We start from the raw sequence: 21,479 nt of genomic DNA, 5'->3' as shown, positions 1-21,479 counted from the left end.
GAAGGGGTGGCGGGTGGAAGGTTGGGGGAAGCAGGTGGTGAGTATTAGAGAGGGCACGGATTGCATGGAGCACTGGGTGTGGTGCAAAAACAATGAATACTGTTATGCTGAAAAGAAATAAAAAAAACTATTTGAAGAAATCAAGATTGATCACTTTTCAAATTTGGCAAAAGACATAAACGTATAGTATCAAAGTGAATGTATATTACTTAAATGTATATTACTAAAGTGAGTAAATACTAAACAGGATAAACCCAATGAGATCTACAGCAAAATGCATCAGAGTTAAACTTCTGAAATTTAAAGATAAAGAAAACAATCTTGAAAGCAGTGAAAGAGAAATGGCACCTTACCTATAGGGGGAAAACCCCAATTTGAATGACAACAGATTTCTCATAATAAACCATGGAGACTAGAAGTGTTACAATGTTTTTTAGGAGCCAAAAGAAAAGGAAACTGTCAATCCAGAATCCTATATCCACCAAAAATATCCCTCAGGAATAAAGGGGAAATAAGCCATTCTCACATGGAAGAAAACTAGAGAATTTGCACCAGAAGACCCACATTAAAATAACAGCTAAAAGAAGTTCTCTAAATATAAAGGAATTTTTTTTTAAAAAGGATCTTAAAGGATCAGAAAAGAAAAAATTAAAAAGTAAAAATATAGGTACATACAATAAGATTTCTTTCTCTTGAGTTTTCTAAATTATGTCTGATGGTTAAAGCAAAAATATATCATTTTCTGATGTGGTTCCCAATGTATATAGAAGAAATATTTAGGACATTTGTAAATGAGGAATAATAAAGGGGTGTAAAGGGAGGTAAACTCTACATTTCATTCAAACTGGTAAGATATCAGCACCAGTAGACTGACAAGTTATGTATTTATAATGTCATATCTCGAGCAACCACCTAGAAGGCTGTGCAAAGAGATATACTCACAAAGAGTATAGATACATAAAAATGGAATTTTTAAACAAATGTTTAAGTAACTCACAGGAAGGAAGAATAAATAAAACAGAAACAAAACACAGAGAGAGGAAAAAATAAAATAAGAGACCTAATTCCTTTCAGCAATTACATTGAACGTGCAAGCTACAGTAAATGGTCTAAATAAGACAATTAAAAGACAGAGATTGGTGAAGTGGATTAAATAAAACATGACCCAACTAAATGTTATCTACAAGAAACTTACTTCAAATATAATGATATGTGTGAGTTGAAAGTGAAAAGATGATAAAGTTATGTGAACATTAGAAGAAAGCGAGAGATGGGGTACCTGGGTGGCTCTGGGTTAAAGCCTCTGCCTTTGGCTCAGGTCATGATCCCAGGGTCCTGGGATCGAGCCCTGCATCGGGGTCTGTGCTCGGCAGGGAGCCTGCCTCCTCCTCTCTGCCTGCCTTTCTGTCTACTTGCAATCTCTGTCTGTCAAATAAATAAATAAAATCTTTAAAAAAAATAAAAATAAATAAAAAGTAGAAAATAAATTCCCACCTGGAGAACTAAAAAAAAAATAAAGAAGAAAGTAAGAGAAGCTATATTAATATCAGATAAAGTAGACCTCAGAGAAAGAAAATTACCAGGGAGGGACATTACATAATGATAGATCCTTTGGAAAATAGTTTGGCAGTTTCTTTTTCAAAAAGAGAAAGTCCAAAAATATACTTTACTATATGGTGCAGCAATTGTACTCCTCAGAATTTAACCCGGAGAAATGAAAACTTACATCCACACAAAACCTCATACATGATTGTTCACAGAAACTTTATTTGTAAAAGCTGAAAACAACAAACACATCCTAAAATAGGTAAATAATTAAACAAACTATGATGGTATCGTATGCCATGGAATACTAGTCAACAATTAAAAGAAACAAGTTACTGATAGCATGAAACACACTGGATGGATTCCAAGGGCATCGTCACAAATATCAAAAGGTCACATACTTGATTCCATTTATATATCGTTCTCAAAATGGTGCAACCAAGAGAGAATAAATTAGTGGCTTCAAGGAGTTTCAGATGGTGAGGAAAGGGAGTTGTGACTCTATAGGGGTTAGTTCAGAGCAACTTCGTGGTGACAGTATAGTTCTATAACTTGATTGTGATTACAGTCACACAAATCTACACATATGACAAAATGACACACATGCAAACTATAACAGTGTCAATTTCCTGCTTGTGATATTTTTCTGTGACTACAAAAGATGTGACCATGCAAGGAAAATAAATGAAGCATACAAGAGACCTCTCTGTACTATCTTATAAGTGTCTTCTTTTTGTTGTTTCAAAATAAATTTAAAAAACTTGGCCTGAGAAATCCAAAAGATCAATGGACATAATTGTTCTACCTTTCTTTTATTCTACCCCAGGTTAATAAACTTTGCCTTCAGACAAAGCAGCCAAAACACCAGCAAAGAGTTGTATGACTGATTAATATTAAAGTATTAATGCTACTGCCAGCATTCTTACTAATCATTACCATCCATTTGAATATTTGTTTTGTTAAGTAGTTTACATGCACTATCATCATTGATATTTATAACTACCCCAAGAAATAGGTACCGTTATTTTCGATTAAAGATGAGGAAACTGGGGGCACCTGGGTGGCTCAGGGCGTTAAGCCGCTGCCTTCGGCTCAGGTCATGATCTCAGGGTCCTGGGATCGAGTCCCACATTGGGCTCTCTGCTCAGCAGGGAGCTTGCTTCCCTCTCTCTCTCTCTCTCTGTCTGCCTCTCCATCTACTTGTGATCTCCCTCTGTCAAATAAATAAATAAAATCTGAAAAAAAAAAAAAGATGAGGAAACTGTTAACATTTTCCTGAATAGTTCATGGAGGGGAGTTTTATCTGAGCACCACCTGGAATGGGGTCTTGAGCATTCCAGAACTTTGGTAGGAAGTGTAGGAGGCAAAAATATTTTTCTTTCAAAGCTCCCAGCTCTATCTGGTAGAGACTTGATGTGTCTATTTTGAATCCCTGTACACAGTCCACATGTAGAAAGAGTACCCTGTTGACACTTTGCCTTTATCCTCCCATGTCTTATCTTACTGTGCATGTCACCTCCAAATGCAGCACCTATGCCCCTTCATCTCTGGCTGCCTGCTCTGCCCTCAAGCCACCCCATACCAGTGGTTTCGGGGAATTAATTTCTCCTAGGAGTTTTATGCAGCCAATGACTAACTGGGCTATAGCATAAATACCTTACTCCCTCTCCCTTCAGGTAGATATGTGTGTGTGTGTGTGTGTGTGTGTAAGAGAAAGTTGTGAGTGTGTGTTCACGTGCATGTGTATTTTATAATGTCCCTAGAGTTCCCCAGTAGCATTAAACCATAAGGCTTTTTCCTCAGTTCCAGGGGATGAGATCTTTTTCTCCCCTACTGGATGTGAATGAGGACAGATGTGACCCAGCTGGCAGCCCTCTGAGACCGCATGGAAGAAATGGAGTGGAGAGATGAAGTTGGTGACACTATTTGAAATCCTGAATCAAACTGTTGGCTTGGTGTGTGTATATGTTCAGTCCCTCTGCTAATATGGGACCAATGGAAAGGGAATCCCTTTATAGTCTTCCTAGTTTCTCTCCGCCTTCAATCATTTGTCTCTTGGAGGAAATATTCTGATGGGTCTATCTGGAATGAATAAAATAGTCATGGTACCCCCCGGTCCTCCTCCTTCCCACATGGGCACATATTTCCCCTGGTAACTCCAAGTGAAGAAGTCCTCTGTGAAGACACCTGCCCTGGTCCAATTTTGCTGAGGCTAGGGGTATAAATCTAGAGTTTGGTATTAGACAGTACATTGTCCTGAAAAAATAACACACGTCTCCCAACTTAGTCCTTATTGGTAACAAAGACTCTCAACTTTTAAAATTACTTGTATTATTTGTCCTTATTCAACACTTGAAGCAAGAAAAGGGATCCTCCTCATTGGGCCCTTCAGAGAATGCATTGTAGGTCACACTTGCAAACAGATTTTGTCTGATCAGGCAAGTGACCTCAGCTTTTCCCCTCCTCCTTCTCATCTTCTACTTATTCTACAGTCTGAAGACTACTTGAAATGAGGCTGGGATTGAAATTCTGCTGTCATGCAAGTATAGTCTATAAGGTCAGGAATTATCCACATTGCCTCATTGGAATCCCCAAACTGCCCTCGCCCAGAGTACCTTCAGCTTATATCATTATGAACTGAAGAATCTGGCAAAAAATAGTGGAATCATAAACACCAAGAGTGTTAAGATAATCGTTTGACAAATATTTATTTTCTATATTGAGAATTACTGTTTATTGCAGGGTATTTTCATGTATAGTGATTGCAGGTGCGAGCTCCGGGACATCTAGCCTTTGGTGCAGTTTTTGTTCAGGATTCTGTACTTTTCAAACCAAGGAACAACAAACACTGAGTAGAAGCATTCAATTTGCTAAAAAACAAACACAGTATTCAAAAAAGTTCAACATGCAAAGTGAAAATTTTAAAGGAGCAGGAAGAGGATATAACACATGTACTTGGGAAAATGGCACCACTTCACCATGCCTCCAATCCAAACATGATTTGACTTTTATTTTGATTTCAATCACTTGATAGTAGAATTAGTGAGATCATCCCCTAAAACATCCTTCTGTTTATGGTGATAATTGAGACTAGAAATAGGCTCCATCCTGCCATACTCATAATAGAAACCAGTGATTCTTTTTTCCTCCTTATTTTTACTCACGTGTCATTTACTTCATACTTTCCCTTACATGGCCTCTGCTGGCTTCATCCATCCATCCATTCATCACCCACCCATTGTTCATCCACCCATTATCCATCTATCTATCCATCCATCCATCCATCCATTCTCCATCCATCCATCCATCCATCCATCCATCCATCCATCCATCCATCCACTTGGATCCATCTACTTGAACTCACCCATCACCATCTATCCTTCCTTCCCTGCACTTATCTTTGTTCATCCACTGATTCATCACACCCTCTCCCTCCTTCCCTTGTCCCCATTCTCAAGATTTTGTTTTTCTTTTTCACTTCTCTTTTATCCCATAATGAAAAATTAATAAACATAATTTCTTAGTTTGATTTTGTTTTCTTGCTTTTCATTTGAAAACCCAGGGTTGGGGGTGGGAGGCTTACACACTTACATTTCTTCTAAAATTGGAATCAGAATACCAATTCCATCAGCTTAGTCACATCAAGAAGATCCTCTGATTTTACCCTGTTGTTATAGTCAATTATTCAGACACCTGACTCTCCTTGTCTTGACGACTTTTATCTCCCATAATTCTTCCACAACAAAGGAGCAATGCCTGCCAAGTAGGATCTTGGTCACTCTTACCTTCACTTCTCCTCTTTGTGTAAGTCAGTGTTATCTATGCATTCTTTTCAAGCAGGCTTGAATATACCCCCAGTAATTCTACCCTCCCTCATCCTAATACCACAGAAAACCCCAGTGAGTTCTTCCTGAATTAATGTGCATTCATACAGTACCGTATAAAGCTCTCCTTCCTGAAAGGAGCAGTTAGTAGTGTCAAACTTTTGACAGGTGGCCCGCTGCATCTCCATGTTCACATGATACTACAAATGGTCAGTAATCTGTGGGGAGCAAGTGGCAAGGAGATTAAAGGACTTCTCCTTTCTTTGTAGCTTCTTGTGGCAAAAACTCCTTTGCATGGTGCCCAAGGTCAAGGACTACTTCCTGGACAAATTGGTGGGCTTCTCCCTCCCCCTCTTATCTGACTCCTGTCCTTTTGCCATTCAAGGAGAATTCTCCAGAAACCAATCTCTGGGCAAAGACACCCCTTGGGCAACTCAAATGATACTAATTGTTTTGGCCAAGGGTCTGTAAACTGTCTGTAAAGGGCCTGATAGTCAATCTTTTAGGCTTTGCAATCCATGCAATCTCAGTTGCAAGTACTCAACTTAGCTGTTGTGGCTCAAAAGTAGCCCTAGAGGGGCGCCTGGGTGGCTCAGTGGGTTAAGCCGCTGCCTTCGGCTCAGGTCATGATCTCAGGATCCTGGGATCAAGCCCCGCATCGGGCTCTCTGCTCGGCGGGGAGCCTGCTTCCTCCTCTCTCTCTGCCTGCCTCTCTGCCTGCTTGTGATCTCTCTCTGTCAGATAAATAAATAAAATCTTTAAAAAAAAAATGTAGCCCTAGATGATGTGTGCATGCATGACATGGCTGGGTGGCAATAAAACTATTTACAAAAATTTTAGTCAGGCAATATTTGGCTCCTGGGGTATGATCTGTTAACCCCTGCTCTTAAGTGTCATTTAAGTAATTTCATCCATGTCAGTGAATTTATGTTTCTCCTAAAATTCTCAATTGAAACTAAATGAAAAACAAAAATAAAACTGGGGGCATCACATTACCTGATTTCAAGCTTTACTACAAAGCTGTGATCACCAAGACAGCATGGTACTGGCATAAAAACAGATAAATGAGGCTGAAATTCACTTGTATGGGCATCCCTTTTGGACTGTCCCCTTCGGAAAGGCATGGCTAGGAGAGGGGGCTGCACTGACCTGCTTCTGGACCTTCAGGACATGCACAATCCAGAAACTATACTTGTCGTCATTCTTCTCGTTGAAGTCATTGATCACATACTGCATAGTGGCTGCCACATAGGGCTCTGATGCAGGAACTTCTTTGACACTCAGAAAGGTTTTCCTTTTTTCTTGGTAGGTGAGGGCCATCAGAGATACCAGGATGGCCAGCAGGATTTGTGGGACCTGCCAGAGTCTGGCCATTGTCCCTCACCTGGGGAGTGATAAGAAGAAACCAACTCCCCCTTACCCTCCAGGGTCAAGCAGGATCCCACTGACCTTCCTTGCCTGGCCATATTTAAATGGTCAGTAATGGAAACCCACAGCCCTCCTCCTCCACCCTCTCTACTATAGCTGGACCTGGTGGATGAGCAGGAACACTCTGTCATGGTTGGCAAGTTCAGTCCCACTTTCTCTTCTTCTTTTTGCATACGTTCACCTATCACACACATACACTTATACAAATACTCATCTCTTCTCTTTTGGGGGCTTCTGTCTTAGCAACACACACCCTCTTGCAGCCCCAGCATGATTTGGGTGGAAGCCAGGCCAGGTGCGTCTATCTATTGAACCCATCTCAGCCAGCAGCATGGGTGTTCTGGAGTGACAGGAAGCAATGGAGACATGGGGGATGCTGGATCACAGGGCAGTGGGGCACAAACAGGTCAGCCAAGTGAATACCACATCCTTCCTGTCCTTTGCCTTTCTCTTGGACTCTTCTTATCACCCTTTCCCTATACTCTGCCTCACCAAGATATCACCTTTCCTTCAGGCCTAAACCTTGGTCTCTTCCTCTGTGTTAATAATTCTTTTTTTAAAGAAAATATTTGTGGTGTTATTGTATCATGAGACATTGAAACATCTGAACAGATGAATATCCAGGCAGTGAGGCAGCCACTTTTCCCTTCACTTCTTAGTTATTAGAGCAACTTGTCAGTAGGTTAAAAATAAGGAAATATCTCAAGAAATTAAAAATAGAGCTTCCCTATGACCCTGCAATTTCACTACTGGGTATTTACCCCAAAGATACAGGTGGAGTGAAAAGAAGGGCCATCTGTACCCCAATGTTTATAGCAGCAATGGCCACGGTCGCCAAACTGTGGAAAGAACCAAGATGCCCTTCAACGGACGAATGGATAAGGAAGATGTGGTCCATATACACTATGGAGAATTATGCCTCCATCAGAAAGGATGAATACCCAACTTTTGTAGCAACATGGATGGGACTGGAAGAGATTATGCTGAGTGAAATAAATCAAGCAGAGAGAGTCAATTATCATATGGTTTCACTTATTTGTGGAGCATAACAAATAGCATGGAGGACAGGGGAGTTAGAGAGGAGAAGGGAGTTGAGGGAAATTGGAAGGGGAGGTGAACCATGAGAGACTATGGACTCTGAAAAACAATCTGAGGGTTTTGAAGGGGCGGGGGGTGGGAGGTTGTGGGAACCAGGTGGTGGGTATTGGAGAGGGCACGGATTGCATGGAGCACTGGGTGTGGTGCAAAAACAATGAATACTGTTACGCTGAAAATAAATTTAAAAAATTTAAAAAAAATAAGGAAATAAAAAGACAAGCTTTTGCATTCCTTAAGTCTTTCCAAGGTATATGCTGGTTCAACACACACTTTGTCAGATGCAGCTTGTGACCAAACATCATGCACAATACCTCCATAACAGCAGCTCACTGAGCCCACTCCCACCACGGCCCTGATCGTTTGTGTATAATATTTTGAATATCTGGAGGAATGTGAATAGTATAAAGAGGAGGAGAAAAGAGGAACAGCACAAGTGCTTGGCTGGGAGGAAACCAGTTGAAGTTGTGCAGGGAAAGCCTTGAATATGTGATTGGTGCAAAGCCAAGCATTGGCAATTGTTCTTTAATGGGAGCATCTGGTGGAACCCCACGGTGGGGTTTTCATCAGCCTTGAGCTGACCCACAACCATGCTGTTGATGCAGCTATCTGTCATGGGCTGCTGGTTCTGCACTGTGATGCTGTGCTGGGTTTTCTGAAACGGAAGACTAGACAAACTCTCCACAATGGCAGCTTTCCTCAGGAATTGCTGTCCCTCCCACGTAAGGCATGATGGGTCAATATAAATTGTGCCCAGTTGGTTCCTGTCATATTGAATGAATCTGGATCCAATCTGCTCTCAAATAGGCTTGTCGGCCATTCTGAAACATTACCCAGCCTTGTTGAGACCCAAGGGACTGGCACGATGATGGCAGTGGTACGACAGCCTGTGTTAATAACTCTTTCCTTTTTCTAAAAAATGGATTTATTTTTGAGATAGAGTGAGAACACAAGCAAGGGGAGGGACAGAAGAACAAGCAGGCTTCTGCTGAATGAGGAGCCCGGCTCAATCCCAGGACGCTGAGATCATGACCTGAGCCGAAGTCAGAGGCTTAATCTTCTGAGCCACCCAGATGACTCCCTATGTTAAGAACTCTTAAATTTGGGAGGTACACGGCCCCCCTTGGAGAAGCCGATGGTTTCCAGATAGCAAAGGATGTGCCCTATATGGGAAGCAGACTCCATGTATGCATGAAGTCATGAGACAGCTTTATATTCACTTTCCACTGTCCCATTGAATGGCTTCGGCTATGCTATTTGTCCCCTGTAACCTTTCAGGGCACTCTCAGACAATACATACAACCTCAGTCTAGTAATCAAGAACCAGTCTCTCCAGGTGGTTAGAGCTTGGAATGTGTTGTGATGCTATACTTCTTCCTCCTGGAGGCCTGCCTACAGGGAAGAGTGATAGCTCCTTTTTCATTTTCCCCATCTGTTCCATATGCCTCATCTTACCATCTTACTTCAGGACTCTTCTAATGTGGGGACCAGGAGAAAAAGAAGGGGTGGAGATACTGAGAAGTTCCTACGTGGCACCAGCTGCAGTGCTCCTGGACTTGTTGGGAATGATGCAGTATACAGTTCTGTGAGTCCCTTCCTGGCTCTCCCCCAGCCTCCACTGCTAGTAACCTCTCCTCCACAGCTCTCTTGGAAGCTGTGTTAGTTTCCTAGGGCTGCTGTAATGAGTTACCATCGACACTGGCTTAAAAACAACACACAGTTATTATTTCACAGTTCTGGAGATTACAAATCCTAAAATTAAGGTGTTAGCAGGGTTGCATTCCTTCTGGAAGCTCTGGAGAAGAACACGTTTCTCTCATTTTCTCGCTTGTAGAGGACACCTGCATGCCTTAGCCTATATACCCTTTCCCATCTTCAAAGCCAACAGTGTAGCATCTTCAAATATTTCATCTGACCTCTGATTCTTCTGCCACCTGTCCTTCTCTGACTCTCTACCTCCCTCTCACAAGCATCCTTGTAATTATTTCAACCTACCCAGATAATTGAGGTTCATCTCTCCATCTTAAGAGCCTTAACTTAATCATACCTGCAAATCCCCTTTGCTTTTGGAGGCAGCCTGTTCACAGATTCCGGGAATTGGACCGGAACATTCTGGGGGGAAGTTATTCTGTCTATCCCAGCAGCATTCCATCTGGTTGTTTGCCCCCTGGGAATCCCTTGGTTTCTTTTAGCTAAGGTGTATGGACCTTCCCACTCCAGCTCTCTCTGCTCAGACCAGTTCTGGCCCAGCCGTTTCTTGGGTGCCCAGCTGGAAAGCATTGAGTCAGTCTCAGCTTGTAGCCTTGGTGAGGTTCAGACAGGAGCCCACATTGCTTAAAACTTTCTCTCTGCTCTCCAACTCCTGACTGCTTTATTTCCTCAATATCTATGGATCTTTGCCTACTGTGAGAAATTTCACATTCTTCTCTAAAACCTCACTTTGAAATCTCTCTCAGTTAAAAAGACCATTTGGGGGCAACTGGGTGGTTCAGTCGGTTAAGCGTCTGCCTTCAGCTCAGGTCAAGATCCCAGGGTCCTGGGACTGAGTTCCACAAAGTGCTCCTTGCTCCGTGGGGAGCCTGCTTCTCCCTCTCCATCTTCCTGCTAACGCCCCCTGCTTGTGTTCTCTCTCTCTGTGTCAAAAAGAAAAAAGTCCATTTGAGCATTCAGAAACATCCACATAAAATGTTGTATGTAACTTTAGAGGGGTTATAGATCCCCAAATTATACCCACTGTCATGGGCTCTGAATGAAGAACGTCATTTCCATACTCAAAGCTACTAAGAATTTGGACACATTCAGTGCTTCCATAGAGTAGACCCCTATATAACTGCCTTCATGCCAGGTCCTTATTTTGAGATCTGATCTTATATTTCTACCTGGTTGCTGCAAATTTCTTTGAAAATCCCACTGTGTACTGAAGCTCCTCAAACTCAGGACCAGATCATCCTTACTTCCCTCACACTGCCCATTTGGGTGTACCACATAACTGTCCCTTGGAAGTCCCAAAAGTAGCCACCAAGGCCCACCTAGTCCTCATTCACCATTTCCAGCCCACCTCCCACCATGGATCATTTATGGGTAACATGGACCAATGGCTTTATTGCCACAAGACAATGCATCTATGGGTATACTTTCTAGTACATTTATCTTATTAAAAAGAAAAGAAAAGAAATGAAACCCTCCTACACTGTTGGTGGGAATGCAAGCTGGTGCAGCCCCTCTGGAAGACAGCATGGATGTTCCTCAAAATTTGAAAATAGAGCTACCCTATGACCCAGGAATCACACTACTGGGTATTTACCCTAAAGATACAAATGTAGTGATCCAAAGGGACATGTGCACCTGAATGTTTATAGCAGCAATGTCCACAATAGCCAAACTATGGAAAGAACCTAGATATCCATCAGCAGATGAATAGATAAAGAAGATGTGGTATATATATACAATGGAATACAATGCAGCCATCAAAAGAAATGAAATCTTGCCATTTGCAATGATGTGGATGGAACTAGAGGGTATTATGCTTAGCGAAATAAGTCAATCAGAGAAAGACAATTATCATATGATCTCCCTGATATGAGGAAGTTGAGAGGCAATGTGGGGGGCTTGGAGGGTAGAAAAGGATAAATGAAAAAAGGTGGGATCAGGAGGCAGACAAACCATAAGAGACTCTTAATCTCACAAAACAAACTGAGGGTTGCCGGGGGGAGGGGGGTAGGGAGACGGTGATAGAATTATGGACATTGGGAAAGATATGTGCTATGACGTGTGTAAACCTGGTGATTTCACAGACCTGTACCCCTGGGACTAATAATACATTACATGTTAATTAAAAAAAAAAAGATTAAAAAAAATCCAAAAAAAAAAAAAAATAAAGAGGGAAGATGAGGACATACAGTGAAAAAAAAAAAAAAAAAGAACAAAAAAACATTCTTCCTGGCAGGAGGCTTTCCACATCCTACTGACAGTTGGTTTGGAGGCTGAAATTAAAAGTGGAGGGAGGGTAACTGCCCGCTGTCAGAAAGTCTTCCTGCTCAACCTTGAACAGGACACTTAGTTTCAGGTTTACGTGGATTTGCTTAATGTGTTTCCTGCCACAGGCTTGGATGCGCTCCATCGGAAGAAGTTATCTGACCACCAAATTCTCACCTCAGTTTGAAGGACATGCTGAGGAAGTCTGCCTGCTTTGTTTCTAAAAGTCACACATTCTCTAGTGATTTTGTAAGTTCTCCGATGACGTCAGCCTTAAAAATAAAACTGCCAGTTATTTTACTGGCAAAGCGAGTTTATTTGGAGATAGCAGAGGAATCGCACTTCAGGACATACACAGTATGGTGAACCATAGGATAGTCTGAAGAGACAAAAGGAAGGTCAGCTTTCATTGGGTTTTAGGAGGACATCAGGGAGGATTATTTTGAACAAAAGTTCACTGGAGAAGAACAAGTGTTTCAGACTCTGGTGGTTTCTCGTTGAGGGCAAGCAGTGCTTAGTGCACCATTGCTGGGACAGGGAGGGGTTTCCTCCTTTTTCTTAAAGGCAGGAGACGAAATTCCTATGTGAAAAATGTCCTCTTTGTCAAGATAATTTTTATCTTTTCTCTTCCTGCTGGTGCTGCCCACTGCCAGGAACAGTACGTGCAAGAGAGTGTTCCCTTTAGGGCTTCCCGACTCCATTTTAAATGAGATGTCCTTTATGCATTTCCACATTTCCCCCTTTTGATTAAGATCTTCCCTAGAGAGCATCACTGATCACAAGGATTTCCCCCATTTTGTGTCTTTGTCCTTTGTTGCCAGGAAAGCCCTGTCCTGGCTGTCACGTCCCATTTTGGAGGTAAAGTGCACTCACTGAAACTACTGAGGCCACATGTGAGCAACAAGGAAGGTTAGGAGGGATAAGTCTCGGGCCTTTTCCACCTACACTCTTTATCTTATCAACGTGGTAAGCATTGGAGATCATCTCCACACATTGAAACAACATCATCCTCTTAGATGCATCCCTTCTGCAGACATTTGACAGGCAGCAGGTATGAAGTTGAAGAATAATTATGCAAAGTAGAATTAGAGTAATGAGGTAAATCCAGTTTGTATGATCATTCTAAGCCAGGAGCTGAAACCTGAAGGTAGCCAGCTAAATAGATCAAGACGACGGAATGTGAGAAATTTGCCGTAACCTGTGTGCTTGCTCTGTGATCCTCTATAATTGAATTTCTGCTTCTCTAGAGGCATCGATCCATGTACAAAGGATGGAATTCACAACTGTATAAATGCCTCTTTGTTCAGTAAGTAGATAATCAAGGGCCATGTGATTGTCTATAACTACTTTATCTGGCGAGTCAAGTGATTACCACTGGGCTGCTACTGCTTTGGCAGTGGGACTGGCTAGCTTTCCTACTATTAGGGAGAGATTTCTTGTCATGTGTTGATTGGCATGTGAGAAAGGTTCTCCTTGTGGAGGCAGTTCTGGAGTCATGTATGCCTCCTGGAAGTTTTTGTTGAAGGTGGCTATGGAGGCTCAATGGCAGGGCAAGTGGGAAACTTCTGATGTGTATGGATGCTGACACGGACAGTTAAATGTGCCTATAAGCATTGACCCCTTGTTCACCAGCTATCTAAATGTTCATATGCCCATGGGAAATGCTGTCTACTGCAAACAAAAATGAAACCAATTGAGGCACAAAAGACTCCAGCGAAAGTTTGGTTATTGATAGATTCATTAACTGGAATTTCTTGATTGGCCTGTTCAAGTCATGGGATGGGGGAGTTTGGGATAGTTTCTGTGAGAAGCCATCCTTTCTAAAGCAGTCTTTTCTAAAAACCTCACAAAGAGGTGTAAACAACTTCTAAACCTTTGGCAGAGCTATAAATATCTGGGATGCCTAGCCTTATAAGTAATCCTAGCAAATGGAGGAAGTTCTTTTAAATGAGGATCACTGTCTTACTGCAAATCTGAAAAGACAAGGCCAAAAAGTATGAGCCTATCAAAGAGTGATTGCAGCCTGGCCTTGAGGGGTTAAGATGGTGTGTGTACAAAATGGGAAAAGAATAGTTATTCTTGTACTGGCCTTTTCTGCTGGCTGCACAGACTCTTTTGTTACTCAATGTACTAGGTTATAAACATGTTAGATCATTCCACAGGAAGAAATAGAGTGTTTATTATGGTCTAGCACATACCTACATATAAAACTGAAATAAAAGTTTAATGAACTGACATATATTTCCTGTTTTCAGTATATGCCATGCATGCACTCCATTTTGTACTGTATGAAATTATTTTTAAACATATCTATAGATAATAAATAAGTCTATAATACATCATCTGTAAATTATAGATAAAACTGAAGATATATTATCCATATATCAATGTAGATACAAATAATATGCATATTTTCTATTTAAATAAATGTTAATAATAACTCAGGGACAGTCTGAAAAACAAGAAGTCACAATAAATCCTTCTACAGTTGGTATAAGGCTTTCGTGAAAGTTTCATGGCTTCTCACTTTCCAAAGGAGTGTCTACTGCTTTGCCCAGATTCTTTCAGGTTTAATGCAGTTTGTACAGAGTTAATTTCTGCATATTACATTAAGTGTTCTAGCATTTTCTCTTGATTTATTTTGTGTTCTCAGCTCTTCCAACCTTTTTTTCCTTTTTTTTAAGTTCTTTATTTATTTGCGAGAGTGTGAATGCGAGAAATCACAGAGGGAGGGGGAAAAGCAGACTTGATGCAGAGCAGGGATACTGACGTGAGGCTCAATCCCAGGACCCTGAGATCAAGACCTGAGCTGAAGGCAGACATCCAACTGACTGAGCCACCCAGGCGCCTCCTTTCCAACTTTTTAAACTTAATCTTTGCTCTGCTGATCTTGGCGGCATTCTTTCATGTGTCAGGGGGCTCACCTGGGTCCACCTGATTCTATTACAAATGGCCTTTCATGCTTCAGCAGGGTAACTTAGGCATGTCCCACAATGGTGAGAGGCTTCCAAGAGAATGAGAGGATGTGCTCTAGGTCCTTGGGGCTTAGGCTTGGAATTGGCCTACAGACACTTCTGTGACATTCCATGAAAAAGGGTAAGAGACTCCACCTCTCAGTGAGAGGAACTGTAAAGTCGCCTTTGCAAAGGGCGTGGATATAGGGAGGCTTAAAGAACTGTAACCATTTTATCAATCTAGCACAGAGTATTAATCCCAAGTAAAACTGTATTTTCCTATTCTTTTTTTTTTTTTAAAGATTTATTTATTTATTTGTCAGACAAAGAGCACAAGTAGGCAGAGAAGCAGGGGAAAGCAGGCTCCCCACTGAGCAGAGAGCCCGATGTGGGGCTTGATCCCAGGACCCTGGGATCATGACCTGAGCCAAAGGCAGAGGCTTTAACCCACTGAGCCACCCAGGCGCCCCTGTATTTTCCTATTCTTAAAATGATTATCATACCTGCTGTTCAAGACTATTATCTGTTCACGCCTTCTCCCCTAAAAGATGAACTCTTTGGACTTATTATTTTTTTTCCTGCTCTTCTCTCCCCCACCCCCACCCCAGGATGAGCATAGTAGGATGATTTTATTTTTTCTTTCCTCCACATTTACTCCTTGAGTTTGAGATTCATTTATTGCCCAAGGGAGCTCAGTTATTCCAACACCATTTGTTGAAAGAGTGTTTTTCTACCTTGAATTGCCTTTTACATCAATGTAAAAAACGAGTAGGCTACCAGTGGTTATATTTCTTGACTATTCTGTTCCATGTATTTATCTACCACTTTGCAAGAACCATACTCTAGCTCTATAGGATTTGGGGGTGGTTTCCTTGGGATTTTTACAACATGATGCATGTACTCATATGATGTTTCTAGGCATACATATAATCATGTTGTATGTGAATAAGGAGAGCATATAGTTGAGTCATATATTTTTTTTTAATTTTTTTATTTTTTTTTCAGCATAACAGTATTCATTATTTTTGCACCACACCCAGTGCTCTATGCAATCCGTGCCCTCTACAATACCCACCACCTGGTGCCCCCAACCTCCCACCCCCCCACCCCTTCAAAATTCTCAGATCGTTTTTCAGAGTCCATAGTCTCTCATGGTTCACCTCCCCTTCCAACTTCCCTCAACTCCCTTCTCCTCTCCATCTCCCCTTGTCCTCCATGCTATTTGTTATACTCCACAAATAAGTGAAACCATATGATAATTGACTCTCTCTGCTTGACTTATTTCACTCAGCATAATCTCTTCCAGTCCCGTCCATGTTGCTACAAAACTTGGGGATTCATCCTTTTTTTTTTTTTTTTTTTTTTTACAGCTTTATAAACATATATTTTTATCCCCAGGGGTACAGGTCTGCGAATCGCCAGGTTTACACACTTCACAACACTCACCATAGCACATACCCTCCCCGATATCCATAACCCCACCCCCTCTCCCAACCCCCTCCCCCATCAACCCTCAGTTTATTTTATGAGATTAAGAGTCACTTATGGTTTGTCTCCCTCCCAATCCCATCTTGTTTCATTTACTCTTCTCCTACCCCCTCGACCCCCCATGTTGCATCTCCTCTCCCTCATATCAGGGAGATCATATGATAGTTGTCTTTCTCCGATTGACTTATTTTGCTAAGCATGATACCCTCTAGTTCCATCCACGTCGTCGCAAATGGCAAGATTTCATTTCTTTTGATGGCTGCATAGTATTCCATTGTGTATATATACCACATCTTCTTTATCCATTCGTCTGTAGATGGACATCTAGGTTCTTTCCATAGTTTGGCTATTGTAGACATTGCTGCTATAAACATTCGGGTGCATGTGCCCCTTCGGATCACTATGTTTGTATCTTTAGGGTAAATACCCAGCAGTGCAATTGCAGGGTCATAGGGTAGTTCTATTTTCAACATTTTGAGGAACCTCCATGCTGTTTTCCAGAGTGGTTGCACCAGCTTGCATTCCCACCAACAGTGTAGGAGGGTTCCCCTTTCTCCGCATCCTCGCCAGCATCTGTCATTTCCTGACTTGTTAATTTTAGCCATTCTGACTGGTGTGAGGTGATATCTCATGGTGGTTTTGATTTGTATTTCCCTGATGCCGAGTGATATGGAGCACTTTTTCATGTGTCTGTTGGCCATCTGGATGTCTTCTTTGCAGAAATGTCTGTTCATGTCCTCTGCCCATTTCTTGATTGGATTATTTGTTCTTTGGGTGTTGAGTTTGCTAAGTTCTTTATAGATTTTGGACACTAGCCCTTTATCTGATATGTCATTTGCAAATATCTTCTCCCATTCTGTCAGTTGTCTTTTGGTTTTGTTCACTGTTTCCTTTGCTGTGCAAAAGCTTTTGATCTTGATAAAATCCCAAAAGTTCATTTTTGCCCTTGCTTCCCTTGCCTTTGGTGATGTTCCTAGGAAGATGTTGCTGCGGCTGACGTCGAAGAGGTTGCTGCCTGTGTTCTCCTCGAGGATTTTGATGGATTCCTTTCTCACATTGAGATCCTTCATCCATTTTGAGTCTATTTTCGTGTGTGGTGTAAGGAAATGATCCAATTTCATTTTTCTGCATGTGGCTGTCCAATTTTCCCAGCACCATTTATTGAAGAGGCTGTCTTTGTTCCATTGGACATTCTTTCCTGCTTTGTCGAAGATGAGTTGACCATAGAGTTGAGGGTCCATTTCTGGGCTCTCTATTCTGTTCCATTGATCTATGTGTCTGTTTTTGTGCCAGTACCATGCTGTCTTGATGATGACAGCTTTGTAATAGAGCTTGATGTCCGGAATTGTGATGCCACCAACTTTGGCTTTCTTTTTCAATATTCCTTTGGCTATTCGAGGTCTTTTCTGGTTCCATATAAATTTTAGGATTATTTGTTCCATTTCTTTGAAAAAAATGGATGGTACTTTGATAGGAATTGCATTAAATGTGAAGATTGCTTTAGGTAGCATAGACATTTTCACAATATTTATTCTTCCAATCCAGGAGCATGGAACATTTTTCCATTTCTTTGTGTCTTCCTCAATTTCTTTCATGAGTACTTTATAGTTTTCTGAGTATAGATTCTTAGTCTCTTTGGTTAGGTTTATTCCTAGGTATCTTATAGTTTTGGGTGCAATTGTAAATGGGATGGACTCCTTAATTTCTCTTTCTTCTGTCTTGTTGTTGGTGTAGAGAAATGCAACTGATTTCTGTGCATTGATTTTATATCCTGACACTTTACTGAATTCCTGTACAAGTTCTAGCAGTTTTGGAGTGGAGTCTTTTGGGTTTTCCACATAGAGTATCATATCTTCTGCGAAGAGTGATAGTTTGACTTCTTCTTTGCCGATTTGGATGCCTTTAATTTCCTTTTGTTGTCTGATTGCTGAGGCTAGGACTTCTAGTACTATGTTGAATAGCAGTGGTGATAACGGACATCCCTGCCGTGTTCCTGACCTTAGCGGAAAAGCTTTCAGTTTTTCTCCATTGAGGATGATATTTGCGGTGGGTTTTTCATAGATGGCTTTGATAATATTGAGGTATGTGCCGTCTATCCCTACACTTTGAAGAGTTTTGATCAGGAAGGGATGCTGTACTTTGTCAAATGCTTTTTCAGCATCTATGGAGAGTATCATATGGTTCTTGTTCTTTCTTTTATTAATGTGTTGTATCACATTGATTGATTTGCGGATGTTGAACCAGCCTTGCAGCCCTGGAATAAATCCCACTTGGTCGTGGTGAATAATCCTTTTAACGTACTGTTGAATCCTATTGGCTAGTATTTTGGCGAGAATTTTTGCATCTGTGTTCATCAAGGATATTGGTCTGTAGTTCTCTTTTTTGTTGGGATCCTTGTCTGGTTTTGGGATCAAGGTGATGCTGGCCTCATAAAATGAGTTTGGACGTTTTCCTTCTATTGCTATTTTTTGGAACAGTTTCAGGAGAATAGGAATTAGTTCTTCTTTAAATGTTTGGTAGAATTCCCCCGGGAAGCCGTCTGGCCCTGGGCTTTTGTTTGTTTGGAGATTTTTGATGACTGTTTCAATCTCCTTACTGGTTATGGGTCTGTTCAGGCTTTCTATTTCTTCCTGGTTCAGTTGTGGTAGTTTATATGTCTCTAGGAATGCATCCATTTCTTCCAGATTGTCAAATTTGTTGGCGTAGAGTTGCTCATAGTATGTTCTTATAATTGTCTGTATTTCTTTGGTGTTCGTTGTGATCTCTCCTCTTTCATTCATGATTTTATTTATTTGGGTCCTCTCTCTTTTCTTTTTGATAAGTCTGGCCAGGGGTTTATCAATCTTATTAATTCTTTCAAAGAACCAGCTCCTAGTTTCGTTGATTTGTTCTATTGTTTTTTTGGTTTCTATTTCATTGATTTCTGCTCTGATCTTTATGATTTCTCTTCTCCTGCTGGGTTTAGGGTTTCTTTCTTGTTCTTTCTCCAGCTCCTTTAGGTGTAGGGTTAGGTTGTGTACCTGAGACCTTTCTTGTTTCTTGAGAAAGGCTTGTACCGCTATATATTTTCCTCTCAGGACTGCCTTTGTTGTGTCCCACAGATTCTGAACTGTTGTGTTTTCATTATCATTTGTTTCCGTGAATTTTTTCAATTCTTCTTTGATTTCCTGGTTGACCCATTCATTCTTTAGAAGGATGCCGTTTAGTCTCCATGTATTTGGGTTCTTTCCAAATTTCCTCTTGTTATTGAGTTCTAGCTTTAGAGCATTGTGGTCTGAAAATATGCAGGGAATGATCCCAATCTTTTGATACCGGTTGAGACTTGATTTAGGACCAAGAATGTGATCTATTCTGGAGAATGTTCCATGTGCACTAGAGAAGAATGTGTATTCTGTTGCTTTGGGATGAAAAGTTCTGAATATATCTGTGATGTCCATCTGGTCCAGTGTGTCATTTAAGGCCTTGATTTCCTTGTTGATCTTTTGCTTGGATGATCTGTCCATTTCAGTGAGGGGAGTGTTAAAATCCCCTACTATGATTGTATTCTTGTCGATGTGTTTCTTTGATTTTGTTATTAATTGGTTTATATAGTTGGCTGCTCCCACGTTAGGGGCATAGATATTTAAAATTGTTAGATCTTCTTGTTGGACAGTTCCTTTGAGTATGATATAGTGTCCTTCCTCATCTCTTATTATAATCTTTGGCTTAAAATCTAATTGATCTGATATAAGGATTGCCACTCCTGCTTTCTTCTGATGTCCATTAGCATGGTAAATTCTTTTCCATCCCCTCACTTTAAACCTGGAAGTGTCTTCGGGTGTAAGATGAGTTTCTTGTAGGCAACATATAGATGGTTTTTGTTTTTTTATCCATTCTGATACCCTGTGTCTTTTGATTGGGGCATTTAGCCCATTAACATTCAGGGTAAGTATTGAGAGATATGAATTTAGTGCCATTGTATTGCCTGTAAGGTGACTGTTATTGTATATTGTCTCTGTTTCTTTCTGATCTACTACTTTGAGGGTCTCTCTTTGCTTAGAGGACCCCTTTCAATATTTCCTGTAGAGCTGGTTTGGTATTTGCAAATTCTTTCAGTTTTTGTTTGTCCTGGAAGCTTTTAATCTCTCCTTCTATTTTCAATGATAGCCTAGCTGGATATAGTATTCTTGGCTGCATGTTTTTCTCATTTAGTACTCTGAATATATCATGCCAGCTCTTTCTGGCCTGCCAGGTCTCTGTGGATAAGTCTGCTGCCAATCTAATATTTTTACCATTGTACGTTACAGACTTCTTTTCCCGGGCTGCTTTCAGGATCTTTTCTTTGTCACTAAGACTTGTCAATTTTACTATTAGGTGACGGGGTGTAGACCTATTCTTATTGATTTTGAGGGGGGTTCTCTGAACCTCCTGGATTTTGATGCTTGTTCCCTTTGCCATATTGGGGAAATTCTCTCCAATAATTCTCTCCAATATACCTTCTGCTCCCCTCTCTGTTTCCTCTTCTTCTGGAATCCCAATTATTCTAATGTTGTTTCGTCTTATGGTGTCACTTATCTCTCGAATTCTCCCCTCGTGGTCCAGTAGCTGTTTGTCCCTCTTTTGCTCAGCTTCTTTATTCTCTGTCATTTGGTCTTCTATATCGCTAATTCTTTCTTCTGCCTCATTTATCCTAGCAGTGAGAGCCTCCATTTTTGATTGCACCTCATTAATAGCTTTTTTGATTTCAACTTGGTTAGATTTTAGTTCTTTTATTTCTCCAGAAAGGGCTTTTATATCTCCCGAGACGGTTGCTTTAATATCTTCCATGCCTTTTTCAAGCCCGGCTAGAACCTTGAGAATCATCATTCTGAACTCTATATCTGACATATTACCAATGTCTGTATTGATTAGGTCCCTAGCCTTTGGTATTGCCTCTTGTTCTTTTTTTTGTTGTGAATTTTTCCGCCTTGTCATTTTGTCCAGATAAGAGTTTATGAAGGAGCAAGTAAAATACTAAAAGGGTGGCAACAACCCCAGGAAAATATGCTTTAGCCAAATCAGAAGAGATCCTGAATTGTGAGGGGGGAGAAAGGGGATAAAAAGGGGTTCAGAAAGAAAGAAAAAAAAAACTATTAAAAAAAAGAAAGCCGATAAAGAAAAAATATAAAAAGAGGAAAAAATATATATATAT

General features: G+C 40.9%; 1 protein-coding gene and 1 pseudogene across 1 annotated transcript; both read right to left on the bottom strand.

Moving 5' to 3' along the window:
• Positions 1 to 4,331: 4,331 nt before the first annotated feature.
• CST11 (cystatin 11) lies at positions 4,332 to 6,743 on the bottom strand. The gene is given in 3 exon segments (XM_047746961.1): positions 4,332 to 4,415; positions 5,483 to 5,587; positions 6,519 to 6,743. Coding segments are annotated over 3 exon segments (414 nt in total).
• Positions 6,744 to 8,221: 1,478 nt separating this feature from the next.
• LOC125109853 (nuclear transport factor 2-like) lies at positions 8,222 to 8,712 on the bottom strand (annotated as a pseudogene).
• Between the last annotated feature and the right edge of the window lie 12,767 nt (positions 8,713 to 21,479).

Source organism: Lutra lutra, chromosome 9 (assembly GCF_902655055.1).
Source record: "Lutra lutra chromosome 9, mLutLut1.2, whole genome shotgun sequence".
NCBI lineage: Eukaryota > Metazoa > Chordata > Mammalia > Carnivora > Mustelidae > Lutra > Lutra lutra.
The sequence above is the reverse complement of the archived record's forward strand: the minus strand, read 5'-3'. Positions and strand labels throughout refer to the sequence as shown.